At 46.6% G+C, this 14,300-nt stretch overlaps 1 protein-coding gene across 1 annotated transcript in view; it reads right to left on the bottom strand.

The window, feature by feature from the left end:
- The window catches only part of LOC109916809 (F-BAR and double SH3 domains protein 2-like), a 64,345-nt gene that overhangs the window by 11,614 nt on the left and 38,431 nt on the right, over positions 1-14,300 (bottom strand). Inside the window, exons 4-10 of the mRNA XM_048603480.1 lie at positions 12,591-12,713; positions 10,043-10,138; positions 8,590-8,709; positions 8,030-8,134; positions 5,896-6,054; positions 4,248-4,379; positions 1,812-1,895 (exon numbers count right to left, since the gene is read on the bottom strand). Coding sequence (XP_048459437.1) covers positions 1,812-1,895; positions 4,248-4,379; positions 5,896-6,054; positions 8,030-8,134; positions 8,590-8,709; positions 10,043-10,138; positions 12,591-12,713 — 819 coding nt within the window. The remainder of the gene's footprint in view (positions 1-1,811; positions 1,896-4,247; positions 4,380-5,895; positions 6,055-8,029; positions 8,135-8,589; positions 8,710-10,042; positions 10,139-12,590; positions 12,714-14,300) is intronic.

Here is a 14,300-nt window from a genome sequence, read left to right as displayed (position 1 = left end):
GGCACAAGTCAGGAGTGTGACGTAATACTCCCCTGGATAGGTACAGCTCCAAAAATACCCAAGAAACTCAGCACTGTCCAGGGCAAAAAGCACCTTAAACATTCACTCTGTGCACTGCTGAGCACTGTAGCAGCAGTGTGCACCATCTACAAGATGAACTTGCAGAAGTTCACCAAGGCTCCTGCTACTGCACCTTCTAAACTCATGACTCATACTCCTAGAAGGACAAGGACGGCAGGTGGCAACTTGCAAATTCCCCATCAAGCCGCTCAACATCCTGACTTGGGTTTCCTCCGGGTGCTCCAGTTTCCTCCCACAGCCCAAAGATGTGCAGGTTAGGGGGGACTGGCCATGCAAAATTGCCCATAGTGTCCAGGGATGTGCAGGCTAGGTGGATTAGCCATGGGAAATGCAGGGTTACAGGGATAGGTAGGATGCTCTTCAGAGGGATCTATGATTCTGTGATAGAAATATTTCAGCGTTCCTTCAGTGTCACTGGGTCAAAATTCCGGAACTCCCTCCCTAAGGGCATTATTGTTTACCTACATCAAATAAACTGCAGCGGTTCAAGAGGCATTTTGCCACCACTTTCTCAAGGGCAACTAGGGACATGGGAAAAAAATGGTGGCCCAGCCAACAACACCCACATCTCATGAAAGAATTTAAAAATTAACCAAAGTCTGTAGAGGTTTGAAGACCTCAGTAAGGAGTTTTATGTGGTTGGTGCTTATCAAAGTGCATCCAGCAAATGTCAGGGCAGGAACAAATGGGCTGAATGATCTACTCCTGCTCTTAGTTCTTATGTTCCAGATCTTATGTTCTTTACAAAGATGATATTGAGTATGAGGGGGTGTTCACCTCCATGAAGAGATTGTAAAAGTTGAAATTATTCTCATTTATTCAGGTTAAGAGGACTCATATTCAGAGACTGATCAGTTGATACACAGAAGGCTGCTGATAGTCGTTAATCTCACTTCCCTGCCCACTTCCTTTCCTAATTGCTCTTTGCTGGTTTTGAGTGTCTCCATGATGAGGAAATAAAAGTTCAGATATGATGGAGAAAGAGCAGAAAAATGGGACAGATAGGAATCCCTATCAAAGAGCTAGGATTGGGTCAATGGGCTGAATGGTACCCTTCAGTGTTGTACCAGTTTCAAAGACTCAGTCAACAAGCGTAGACTGAAAAATCCGTTTGGACAGTACATCAACCCCTCAGCCTTACAAGGCTTCAGCAATTGGTTTCTCTGGTCACAGATAGCCAGACCCCTGGGGGTTGCATCCAAACATTAACGTTGAAAATCTTCATAAGAGGCACAACTGATTCACAGCTACCTATGGCCAATACTGTCTTTGTGACTGGATTGGGATAATTTGTACACAATGTATTACTCTCCCAGTGCTTCCTTATCCGTTAGAAGACCTTGTGGAACAGAAGTTCATATCTGGCTTAAACATCACAATGAAGACAACTAACTTTGGACTTTTTGTTTTGCAGGGACAAATATGCAATTGGAATTGGAGGTTGTGTGTGTTCACTGAACACAGCCATTTAATGTTCATCGATGAGCAGTTTATGTAAACAATTATTATTAAAAGAGCCTTTACAGAATTAAATCAGACTTAGAAAATGCCTTTCACAAATTGTGGACATCACAAGATCCCAAATCCCAGCTCAGTCAGTGAGAGACCGGCCCCGACTCCCAGCTCAGTCAGTGAGAGACCAGGACAGTCATGAGTTGGGAGTGGGGCCCTGGATTATTACTCTGGTGGAAAATGGAGAGTCCATGTAGAATCATCTTCACTGTACTCACCTTCACCCAGTGCTCCATGTCACCATCTTCAATCACCTCGAGCTGCTCTTCTAGAGCGATGGTCAGTTCATCAGACTGTGCGGCCTGTACACAGGACGCAAGACACTCAGGAAATCACACATTGATATTCTAAACAATGATATAAAACTGAAGAAATTATGTCTTAAACTGTTAAAAAGAAACACTGAAGAGTCCCCAGCTAGAGCGTTGCATCCCATTCTTGACACCACAGTTATATTTTCCTAAAAAACTGATTTTTTTTCGTTAGAAGTACACTGGCAGCCTCACGTGGGTATGTTCAGTAATTGACCATGACGGTAATCATATTGTAAATCAAAACTTATGGCCCATCAAGGATTTGACTTGTTACAAGCAGCTGTGATTATAACAATAGAGGTTCTCTAAAGGGAAATCAATTAATATGTGAAAAGGAAAATTGCTACAGGGCTAAGGAGAATAAGCAGGTAAGTGGGACTAACTGGATAGCTCTTTCAAAAAAACCAGCAATGGCACAATAGGTTGAATGGTCTCTTGAGTTACAAGATTAAAAATCCTGTTCAGTCAGCACATCCAACCACTCCCTGTGAGGGCACACAGGGAAGGAATAGGTTTGGACTTTATGATGAGGTTCCTTATTATCAGAGTACAAGTGTAAGCTACAGGCGTGACTTTATCAGGTGGACTCAAAGCAATAAATCACTGGCATAAAATAAACAAATGTGTACCGGAACAGTAAACATCACCAGTTGGGAAATCCTAACCCCGACTTGGGCGGCAGGGCGAGATGACTTGCTGAAAATCATGTGGGCATCACAATGGAGTCAAATCTTGTTCTTGTCCATGAGAACTGCTCACAAGACACTCTCTGACTTGTGGCCAGACCAGGAACTCTGGCTGATTGGCCATCCTGTTCGCAGCCCAATGAAACACAGTTCTTTTGTATAAACACAGACAAATTCAGGAACTCTGGCACAGACCTAAAACTGAAGGCCAGAGTGTTTCTGGTCCAGGGGAATCAGTTCTGCATTCATCTGGTTCATTGGTGAATGTAGGCACTATTTGTTTCTTTATTCAATCATAGGATGTGGGCTTCATTGGCTGGCCAGCATTTATTGCCTGTCCCTGGTTGCCCCCTTGAGAAGGTGAGCTACATTTTTAAACCACTGCAGTTCATGTGCTGTAGGTAGCCCCACAATGACATTGGGAGGGAATTCCAGGATTCTCACCCAACGACACTGAAGGAACAGCGATATATTTCCAATTCAGGGTGGACAGAGGCTTGGAGGGGAACTTGCAGGTGGTGGTGTTCCCATATATCTGCTGCCCTTATGATTCGACATAGAATCAGAAGTGAGTTTAGAAGGTGCTCTCTAAGGAGCCATGGTAAACTTCTACAGTGCACCTTGTAGATGGTATACACTGCTGTTACTCAGCATTGGTGGTAGAGGGAGTGAATGCTTGTGGATGTGGTGCCAATCAAGTGGGTTGCTTTGTCCTGGATGGCGTCCAGATTCTTGAATGTTGTTGGGACTGCACCCATCCAGGCAAGTGGACAGTATTCCCTCACAGTCCTGACTTGTGCCTTGAAGATGGTGGGACAGGCTTTGGGGAGCCAGGAGTTGAGTTACTTGCTGCAGAATTGCAAGCCTCTGACCTGCTCTGGCAGTCATTGTGGTTATGTGGTTAGTCCAGTTCAGTTTCGAGTCGCTGGTAACCCCAGGATGTTGATAGTGGGAGATTCAGTGATGGTAACACTATTGAATGTCAAGGAACAATGGTTAGATTCTCATTTGTCCAAGAAGGTAACTTGTGCCTGGCATTTGTGTGAAACAAATGGTATTTGTCAGCTCAAGCATGGATATTGTCCAGGTCTTGCTGCATTTGTACCTGGGCTACTTCAGTAACTGAAGAATTACAAATGGTGCTGAATGCAATTCCCCCATCTGACCTTATGATGGACAGAAAGTCATTGATGAAGCAGCTGAAGATGGTTGGGCCTAGGACACTACCCTGAGGAACTCCTGCGGAGGTGTTCTGGAGCTGAAATGATGGACCTCCAACAAGCACTGGGGGCAAGTATTACACTGCCTGGGGGTCAGTACTGGGGGAAGAGTGTTGCACTGCCTGGGGGAGCACTGCACTGTTGGAGAGGCTGGCATTTGAATGCTATGTTAAACTATGAACCCACCTGCCTCATTGACGGAAGTGAATGTAAAATATAATCCCACATTGATAATTCAAAGAAGAGTAGAGAAGGTACTTTCTCGTCCAGTACAATAGTTGACCAACATCAGTGAGAATATTATCTCATTACTATCCTACTGCCTAAGCTATGAGCTGCCGTCTTTAATGTGAGATTAAACTAACGATCCCCGTATGTGAAAGTAGCGGATGACCCACAGTGCATTGGAGTTAGCGGACTCCTGATCTCCTCACCTGGTAACTGTAGAGTACTTTACAGAGTACTGGGTACATTCGGGGAGAACCGCCCAGGTTTGACTGACTGCCCTCAAAGATCTCACTGGTGTCATCAAATTCCTCGAAATCTGTGAAATCTAACTCATCAAACTGTGAAAAAAAAAAACAAGTAAGTTGAACATTGAGGCAAACAGCTGTCATGGGAAAAGAGACAGACAAACAGAGAGAGGGATCCAGAAAGAGACAGAGGGACAGAGAGAGAGAGAAAGAGAGAGAGAGAGACAGAGGAACACACAGAGAGAGAGAGAGAGAGAGAGAGAGAGAGAGAGAGACAGAGACAGAGGGAAGAGAGAGACAGACAGAGAGACAGAGACAGAGGGAAGAGAGAGACAGACAGAGAGACAGAAAGAGAGAGAGATAGAAAGAGAGAGAGAGATGCATAAAGATGTGGAGAGGACAAGAGGGAAAAAACAAATGTGGTGGTGAGAGAAGACAGAAAGGGACAGAAAAAGCGAAGTGAAAGAGAAGGGAGAAAATGAGAATAGAATGGAATAGCAATTTATTGTCACTTGTGTTTATGAAAATACAGTGAAATGTGTATAAATCATCATAATGCGGCACAATTTTAACTACAGAAATTATAAAAAGAAATAATTGAGACAGAGTTAGGACAAAGTGCATCTTTTGTTCCCACCACGGCTCCTGGTTTATGGAGTGGCTACGGGATGTCACCATTGAAGCCGCCCGTGAGGTGAACAAGGCAAGGACCAGACTCACCATGCTGTCCCCCCTTCCCCTCCTCGAACCCACTTTATCGCCATAGCCTCAAAGAACAAACCAGAACCAGCATGTATGAGAGAGAGAGAGATAGGGAGAGAGAGACAGGATGAGAAAGAGAAAACGGGGGGGAGAGAGAGAGAGAGGCGGGGAGAGAAGGAAGGGAGGGGAGGAGAAATGTGAGAGACAGGGGAGAGGGAGAGAGGGGGAGGGGTGCGGGGATGGGTGGTAGAGGGAGGTAGGAAGAGTTGGGGGGAGATTGGGGAGAGATTTTGGAGACTGAGGGAGGTGGAATCAAGTGTGGAAACAGTGGTGGATGGAGATAAAGAGAGAGGCTATGAGAGAGGAAGGGTGAGAAAGTGAGACAAATATAATCAGAGACAGGAGGAGTGATAGAGAGAGAGAGAATGAACACAAAGTTGGAGAGAGAATGAACACAGAAAGTTGGAGAGAAGGAGAGATGGAGAGACACACAAATGATGACAGAGAGAGAGAGAGAGAGAAAGAGGGAGATTTAAGTGCAGAAGTAAACTGAGGAATGGACACAGACACAGAGAGAGAGAGAGATTGCAGAGAAACAGACTGAGATGTAGGCTCCTTTCAAGCTGAGGGCATGTGCAGCTGCTCCGAGGTCCCCAAAGTTTCAGTCAGTCCATGTGCTGATGTCACTCGCAGCTTTACTTTCGGGTTTCGGAAGTCTCTGCCCCGCTCAGGCCTCACAGCTCCACATAGAAGAGAAAGGGATAGTGAGATTGCTGATAGTGAGAAAGGAAGTTTGAAGTTAGTTTGAGGAGAGTGATGTCGCTGTAGTTGACGGAGACAGTGGTCCATTTTTGACAGGTTATAGTAAGAGTGGGTTTTACAATGATGTGGCCTGGAGCTCACTCACCTCTGGGAGGCCTCCATTTGATACTCGAGCCTCACTCAGCTTTCTCTCTCTCTCTAGCTCCTCACTTGCCTGGTTCATAGTGCTGACTAGCCATGTGTCCACCTCTAGTCCAGCTTCACGTAGCAGGTTCAGGCGTGAATCTGCCTTCATCTTGCTTGTCTGCGTAAGAAATAGAAGGATGTAATTGTTCAGGACTGACTCAGAGAAAGGAGGCATTGCTAGACCTGCTTCTTGGGTCTGTGGAGGGCCAAATGGATCTGGTATTAGTCAGAGAGCACTGAGGTGACAGTGATCCATCTGCCATATAGCTTGGGTTGGCTCTGGGAAAGCACAGCTATCGGTCCAGAGCAGGAATAATTAACTCCAACTCCAAAGAATGGATCTGGCCTAGATAAACTGAATTGAAGATTGACAGGAAAGACATTAGCTGAACACTTTGAAGACGCAGTTCAGGTGCAATCAAAGGTTTTATTCCCCTAAAATTGAAAAATAAAAGCATGAAATTCCAGACCTCTGTGAATGCGATAGAGATTAGGATGTTAAAGGAAAATAACATGTCTTTTGACAGCTATTGGAGAGATAATACAGAAGAGAGCTAGGCTGAATGTGAATGAGGGTCAGGCACGAGGTGAAAAAGCAAATAAGTGAGGCAAAGGCAGAATACGAGAAGAGACGAGCAACTAACTTAAAAGGACAATCCAGAGCTATCTCCACAGGCATTTAAAGAGTGAAAAGTGAGGCCTATTAATGAGCAGAAAAGTGGATTAACATTTGGAAGTCAAGTTTAGTTCAAGTATTGTATGAATACTTTCCCAATAAACATGTTTCCCAGGTCAGGGTGAGCGAGGAGGTAGTTTAAACATATGAAGGATTTGAAATGGATATGGAGGGGCACTGCATATCTGTCTTTGTCTAACAACACCAGGATCAGAGAAAATCCATCTACGGAGGAAAATGAGAGTGAAAACTGTAGAAAGACACCACCCCCCCGCCCACAAAGGGTTGTCAGTATGAACATGGCTCCTGTCAAGAGTGTTTTTGGGCAGGAGATGTGGGGGAGAGGGGCTGTGGTTGGGGGAGAGGGCTGTGGAGTGGGTAGGAGCAGAGGAAGAGGCAGCAGTGGGGCACCTTGGGAGGGCAGACAGAGAGGGGACAGAAGGAGAGGGGTGCGGAGGGACAGGGGGTGGAGGGGGAGGGTGATGGGGAGATGGGGCAAGGGAGGGGAGGATGGAGGGAGGGGGGGTGGGGGGGAGAGGGGGCAGGGGAAGGGAGGATGGAGAGAGGGGTACGGAGGGAGAGAGGAGTGGAAGGAGAGGGGTGTAGAGGGAGAGGGGTGATGGGGAGATGGGGCAGGGGAGAGGAGGGCAGAGGGAGGGGGGTATGGAGGGAGAGAGGTGTGGAGGGAGACAGGGCAGGGGAGGGGAGAACAGAGGGAGGTGGTACGGAGGGAGAGAGGGGTGCAAGGAGAGGGGTGATGGGGAGATGGGGCAGGGGAGGGGATATGGAAGGAAAGAGGGGTGGAGGGAGAGGGGGGTGCAGGGGAGTAATAAACAAAATTCATAACATAGCACTGTGCAGAGGGTTGTAAAGGAAGGCCGGGCCGAAATCAGTGCCAGGTCGGAACAAGAGCAACTCGGCATTGCCTCCCATTGCCGGTCAGCTGCAAGAGTTAAACAGTCAGCCTTTAACAGCTACTTGAGTCCAATGACCTGACACACCATCCCCTCACCCTGCTTGCTGCACGTGGGACAGCCACTACTTCATCATCATGCAACATAGCCCATTGTGGATCCCAGCCCATCACAGGAGTGAGCGCTGCCCAGAGAGTAATGGTCACTCCACCCCGTTACGGGTAACAGCGCTACCCAGAGAGTAATGGTCATTCCAACCCGTTATGGGTAACAGCACTGCCCAGAGAGTAATGGTCATTCCACCCCGTTATGGGTAACAGCACTGCCCAGTGAGTAACAGTCACTCCCTGGGTCACAGGAGTGAGCAGTGTCCAGAGGAAATGATCACGGTCACTCCATTGGGTCACAGTGTCAGCTCTCTGCTGCAGCATTACTTGGCCAGTTTCATTTTCACAGAAAGTTCAGAGAAAGACATGTAGGATTCATGACCGTCCCAGTATCACCTCTGCTTTCCTGATGCTCTCTTTAACCTCCTCCATCTTGGCCTCAATGCCTGAAATCTCTTCCTCAGGTGACAGCTTCCTTCGCTGCTCTAAATTGCGTAAAACCTGAAAAGAAGCGTAAAGAGCGTCAGATTGTGGATGGTCATTCCACAGCAGATCACATACCCTGTGGAGAATCTCCACTTGCACAGGACAGTGGAATCTATGTGCAGCAGATCACACAGCATGTGGGCATATGGACATCACAGAAAGGCATCATAGCATGTGGAGAGGACATCTTAGAGCAATGGCATATCATGTGGAGAGCACACAACAATCATACCATATGGTGTAGATCACTGAGTAACCATGTACATACGGAGATTTTGGAGCATTCGTATAGCTTTTACAGACAGAAGAGTGCATCGGAAATGGGCAGGGCTCACAAAAATCAGATCATAACAGCGCGTGGAATTTGTAGATTAGATCAGATGGTGCGTGGAGATTGTAAAGAAAAGATATTTTCTTCCAGACAATAAACTGAACAACACCAGTGAACAGAAATGTTGAGTCTCACTGACCCGCTCGCCATGGGCGATGACTTTGTGGTTATTTGCGAGTTTAGTTGCCCACTTGCGTGCCTCCTTGTCTAGACTGGACTCTCTGTCTTGGTCACCGGGTTGTATTTCCAACTGGCAAACCTACCACATGACAAAGAACACAGAGTCAGTTAGTAACTGGCCGTGTTGATAACGAGGCTGATCACAGGAGATCACTTCCATACCGCCTTTACTCCAATGAATTTCATAATCTAGATATTGAGGATCACTGATCAACAGAATATTGGGGGTTGGGTGGGGTGGGGTTGGAGCTGGGGTTGATTCAAAACAACCCAAGGTCAGGAGTTCAAACCCCACCATTGGACCTCATGACATTGGTCAGTTAATGCATTGCTTCGTTGTTGACCCTCCCTCCAAGTGAACAGCCCAGCAGTGAGGGAGTTCTCAATTATCAACAGAATGACCACCAGCACCAGCTGAAGGATAACCAGACCAGGTACAAGCAAGGGGCAGAGGCCTGCACCAGTCAGACAGAGCCTTGTTCAGACCCCACCTGGAGGAATTAAGGTTTAGTTGTGGACATCTCATCACTGCAAAGGATACACTGGCCTTGGACTGGGTGCAGTGTAGATCCATGGGGGGCTGGTACAGCCTAATTCCGAGGAATGCTGTCATGGGCTGGACTTGTATTCTCTCCATTTGGAAAGAATGCAGGGTGATCTGTCAGTGTGTTTATAGTGTGTGAAGGAGGAGATGATGGGGTAAATAGGGAGAAACCTTCCTCTGGGCAAGTAGGGGTGGCTGGACAAGAGTTCGGCGGGGGAGGGCATTACCTTAAAATTCGATCGAATCCACTCATGTATCATGTCAGAGGGCACTTCCTCAGACAAAGGCTGGAAGGAATCTGGAATGCCCCCCTCCCAAATTTGCTCACTGTGGGAGTCAACTGAAAACTGAATGGTAGGCTTTCGACATGTAAGGATATTAAGGGCTACGGAACAAATGGTGGGACAATGGAGCGAGGGAACAGACCCCCACCTATGATCTAACTGAATGGCAGAACAGGCTCGAGGAGTTGAATGGCCTCCTCCTGATCTTGTGACCCTGGATGTTTAGCGAGTGGCTCATATCATCATAGGGCTTGTCAAAGCTTCACAGTTCTCCTCAAAGATTGCAGGCAAGTGGAATATCAGCCCCACAATGCCATCCCAAAAGAGCAGGCCTGTAGGTTCAAGGTAGCAGCTCATCGTGCTCTCTCAGGGAAACAAGGGATGGGCAAAATACCCATCAAAATACCACCTTGCCGGTGACGCACACATCCTGGGAACTGTCTCTCAATCTCCTGCAGCCGATGAGGTACGTGGACCTCAGTCACTCAAAGGTTTAAAGGCTCACAGGCTGAGTTGAGGATGCTGCGGGAGCCAAGCAGCTTAAACAAGCGGGAATTAATTCAATCCCTTCCCAACTGGCTTACCTTATCAGAACCAGCTGGCTGAAAGAGGAAGGCTGAGGCCTCTGTAAACACTGGGTTCTCTTGGAGGAATAACTGAAGGTTATAGTCACGGGAGATCTGCAGTGGAAACACAGGAAGGTGGTCACGTTGTGTACTCGCTGAAGGAATTGGGAAGAGTTCACACAGGACCAGGATTTACATGGATGTTTCAGCTGCTGCTAACCTCCTGTCTTCATACACTTCAGCTGTCCCGAACTCTACAACCATACTGCCCCATCACTGCATGCACAAAGTCCCATTCATTCATCGCCTCTGTGCTCACTCACTTGCAGGAGTCCAAGCTTGAAATTCTCAATCTCATGTTTGAATCCTCACATAGCCTCACCTTTCTCTATCTCTGTCACTTCCTTTAGCCCTGCTACTCTCTGATACAACTGTGACCCTCCAATTCTGGTCTCTTATACACATCCCAGACTTTAGTCGGTCCAGCAATGATGCCAGTGTCTTCAGCTGTCTACATCCTAAGCTCGGAAATTCTCTCCTTATACCTCTCATCTCTACCTTTTTTACCTCCTTTAAGGCACTCCTTAAAGCCAACGGTCTCTAACAAAGATTCAATGACCTGACTCAGTATCTGTGGTTCAGTAAAAAACCTTGTTTCATAGTGACTCTAGTAAAGCCTGGAAATAATTTGTTACTTTAAGAAGCTACACAAACACAAGTTGTTGTTGACTGAGTATATCGAAATTGTTCCACTGACACAAAAAAGCAGCCATTTTCTACACAGCAAGATGCCACAGACAATGAGTTAAGACTTCAACACAAAATCCAAGTGAGGTACTGAGGGAGTGCAGCACTGTCCCTGGGCGGGAGGGGCAGCACTGTTGCTGGGCCGTGGTGGGGGCAGCACTGTGCCTGGGTGGGGTTGGGGGGGTGGAGGGGTGTGGTGCAGCACTGTGCCTGGGCCGGGGAAGGGGGGGACAGCACTGTCCCTGGGCGGGGTGCTATACTGCCAAACCGATAGTACTGAAGCCATGCTGCATTGTTGGGTCTACCATCTTTTAGATGTTACAGCCCTTTTCAGCCTTAAGAGATGGATGTCACAGATCTCATGACCAGTGTTTGAATCTGAGCAGGGAAATTCTCCCTAGTGTCCAGAGCCAATATATATTTCTCAACTAATATCTCCAACTGATTACCTGTTTCTTACTATCACTACTCATTGTATACAATTTGGCTGCCTTTCCTATGTGTACATTTCACAGTTATTGAGCACTTTTAGATATCCTGAAGTTGTGATAGGCCATGTGTAAATGTAAGACTTAGATTTTCCTGGGAAGGTGATAGTGGACCTTCTGGAATACTGCAAGGGGGTTTGATGCAGATTGAGTGGTCTATTTCTGAGGGCACTTAACAATCAAACACATTGCTTTGGGTCTGGAGTCACATGTAGACCAGAGCAAATAAAGGCTTCTTTAAAAGGATAGTTGTGAACCAGTTTGATTTTCTTACAATCCAACAGCTTCGTATTCCCATTTACCTACACAATTTGTTTTGTACTTCTATATTTAATTTTTCTTAATTTACGCAATGGATTAAAATTCTCAAACAGCCGAGACGAGATTTGAACTCAGATCCTGCAGATAACAGAAATGCTATGGTTCTGTAATCCTAAGCAGTGGGTTGGCTATTAGCCATGTATTTGTACAGCACTGAGACGTGGGGCTAAATTGGATCACTCTTTGAAAACAGCCAGTACAGCTTTGACGGGCGAAGTGTCCTGTATGACTCTGAAATAAGTATAAACCACAATTGAAGAAATTCATTTGAAGAAAACTGCACATTGTTCAAAGTCAGAAATTTGACATGTCCATAAGGTCCCTCACTAACTTCTACAGATGCACCATTGAAAATATACTGTCCTGGTGCATAACGGCCTGGTATGGCAACTGCTCTGCCCAGGACTGTAAGAAACTACAGAAGGTGATGTGCACAGCCCAGACCATCACGGAAGGCAACCTCCCATCCATGGAGTTAAAACTGTATCAGAGATAGCAGGAACTGCAGATGCTGGAAAATCTGAGATAACAAGGTGTAGAGTTGGATGAACACAGCAAGTCAAGCAGCATCATAGGAGCAGGAAGGCTCTAGACCCGAAACGTCAGCCTTCCGGCTCCTCTGATGCTGCTTGGCCTGCTGTGCTCATCCAGCTCTACACCTTGTTATCTCCCATCCATGGACTCCATTTACACGGCTCGCTGCTGCAGAAAGGCGGCCAATATCATCAAAGTCCCTGGTAATGACCTCTTACAACCTCTTCTGTCAGAAGCCTGAGCACACACACAAGCAGGTTCAGGAACAGCTACTTTCCAGCCTGATGAATGGACTCTAGCCTCAAATATTGTAACCTGCGATGTAACCTGTATGCCTCTAAGTCTTTTTGATCTGTACATCCATTGCTTCCTGTGACCTGCCTGTACCACTCATAAACAAAGCTTTTCACTGTATTTCAATACACGCGACAATAAAATCAATCAACAGTCAGATGAAAAATTTAAAAGCTTACTACCTTACTGGAGGATTCTAGAACACTCTGGAACCACTGCTGTCCTGACTGACAAGCGTCAATCTCAGTCTTGCTGATGAGGGTGAAGTATTCCTGTAGCTTCTCGTAGACATCCCCATCCAGGTTCTGAAAAAGAATTAGACAGAAAAGTGATAGACCTTTAACACTGGTGCTGGGGCCATTCAATGAGTGATTTTCAGAAGCATTTCCTCACACAAAGGGTCACAGAAATCTGGAATTCTCTCCCAGGTGTGCAGTGGATGTTGGAATTCCAGTCTGGGCCCAGGGAAGGGAGATGGGAGCGATGCAGTTTTGGGAACATACGGTGGTGAGGTGTGTTTTAGTAGAAACTACCCACACAAAGAGGTAAAGGAGGTAGAATAGTCTCCAGTAGGAGCTAAACCCTAAATTTCCCAGGGGAAATAAATGCCCCAAACTAAACAACACAGCATCCACATGTTTACAGTCATGGATATCTCATGAAATTTCAGATTGGAGCAGAAATTCACCAAAGATTCACAGACAGGAGCGTCCAAACCCACAAACACTTCCATCTAGAAGGACAAGGGCAACAGATATATGGGAACACCACCACCTTCAAGTTCCCCTCCAGACCACTGACTTGGAAACATATCGGCGTTCCTTCATTGTTGCTGGGTCAAAATCCTGCAATTCCCTCCCAAATGGCACTGTGAGTCAACGACTGCAGCGGCTCAAGAAGGCAGCTCACTACCAGCCAGTGATGCCCATATCCCACAAATGAATAAATAAAAAAGTGTCACAGTATCATCAAACAGAGAATCTCAGTTGACAAAAGAATTGCTCACATGATCCAGGAGGCATCACGTTTAACATCAAACGGTATGTGACAAGCATCCCTGCAACACAGGGTTCGCAATGTCTTAGAAAACCCTTAACAACTGATAATCATGGCTCCTGAGTAGAAAGTGCACATGTTGACTGTGGCCTCATTCACAAGGAGGAAGATGCCAAGCAACAAAAGCGGTGAATCTACACCAACCATCTCAAGAGCACCCCATCCAGATCCAAACCCCCTACCCTATCCCTGTAACCCCACATCTCCCATGGCTAACCCACCTATCCTGCACATCCCTGGACATTATGGGTCATTTAGCATGGCCAATCCACCCTGACCTGCACATCGTTGGACTGTGTGGGAGGAAACCCATGCAGACACGGGGAGAATGTGCAAACTCCACACAGACAGTCACCCGAGGGTGGAATCGAACCCTCGCGCTGTGAGGTAGCACTGAGCCACCGTGCCGCCCAATTTTGTTCAAACAATTAGGAAGGCTAAAATCCTAACACAGCATTACACTGAAGAAAGATGGTAAGCCCTTAACGCCTTTAAACACCCAGGGTCCTTATTCATAAGTCACTGAGAGCTAACATGCAGGCACAGCAAGCCATTGGCATATTGGCCTTTTTCACATGAGCGTTTGCGTACAGGACTAAATAAAGATGTCTTGCTTCAACTATTTTGAACCTTGGTTAGGCTGCACCTGGATTATTTGGAACCGTTTTGGTCCCCTTGCCTGATAAAGAAAATACTGGTCATGGAAAGAGAGAAGCAGAGGTTCACCAGACTAATTCCCAGGATAACAAGGTGCAGGGCTGGATGAACACAGCAGGCCAAGCAGCATCATAGGAGCAAAAAGGCTGACGTTTCGGGCCTAGACCCTTCATCGGAAA

Source organism: Rhincodon typus, chromosome 12, assembly GCF_021869965.1.
Source record: "Rhincodon typus isolate 14 chromosome 12, sRhiTyp1.1, whole genome shotgun sequence".
NCBI classification, from domain to species: Eukaryota; Metazoa; Chordata; class Chondrichthyes; order Orectolobiformes; family Rhincodontidae; genus Rhincodon; species Rhincodon typus.
The sequence above is the reverse complement of the archived record's forward strand: the minus strand, read 5'-3'. Positions and strand labels throughout refer to the sequence as shown.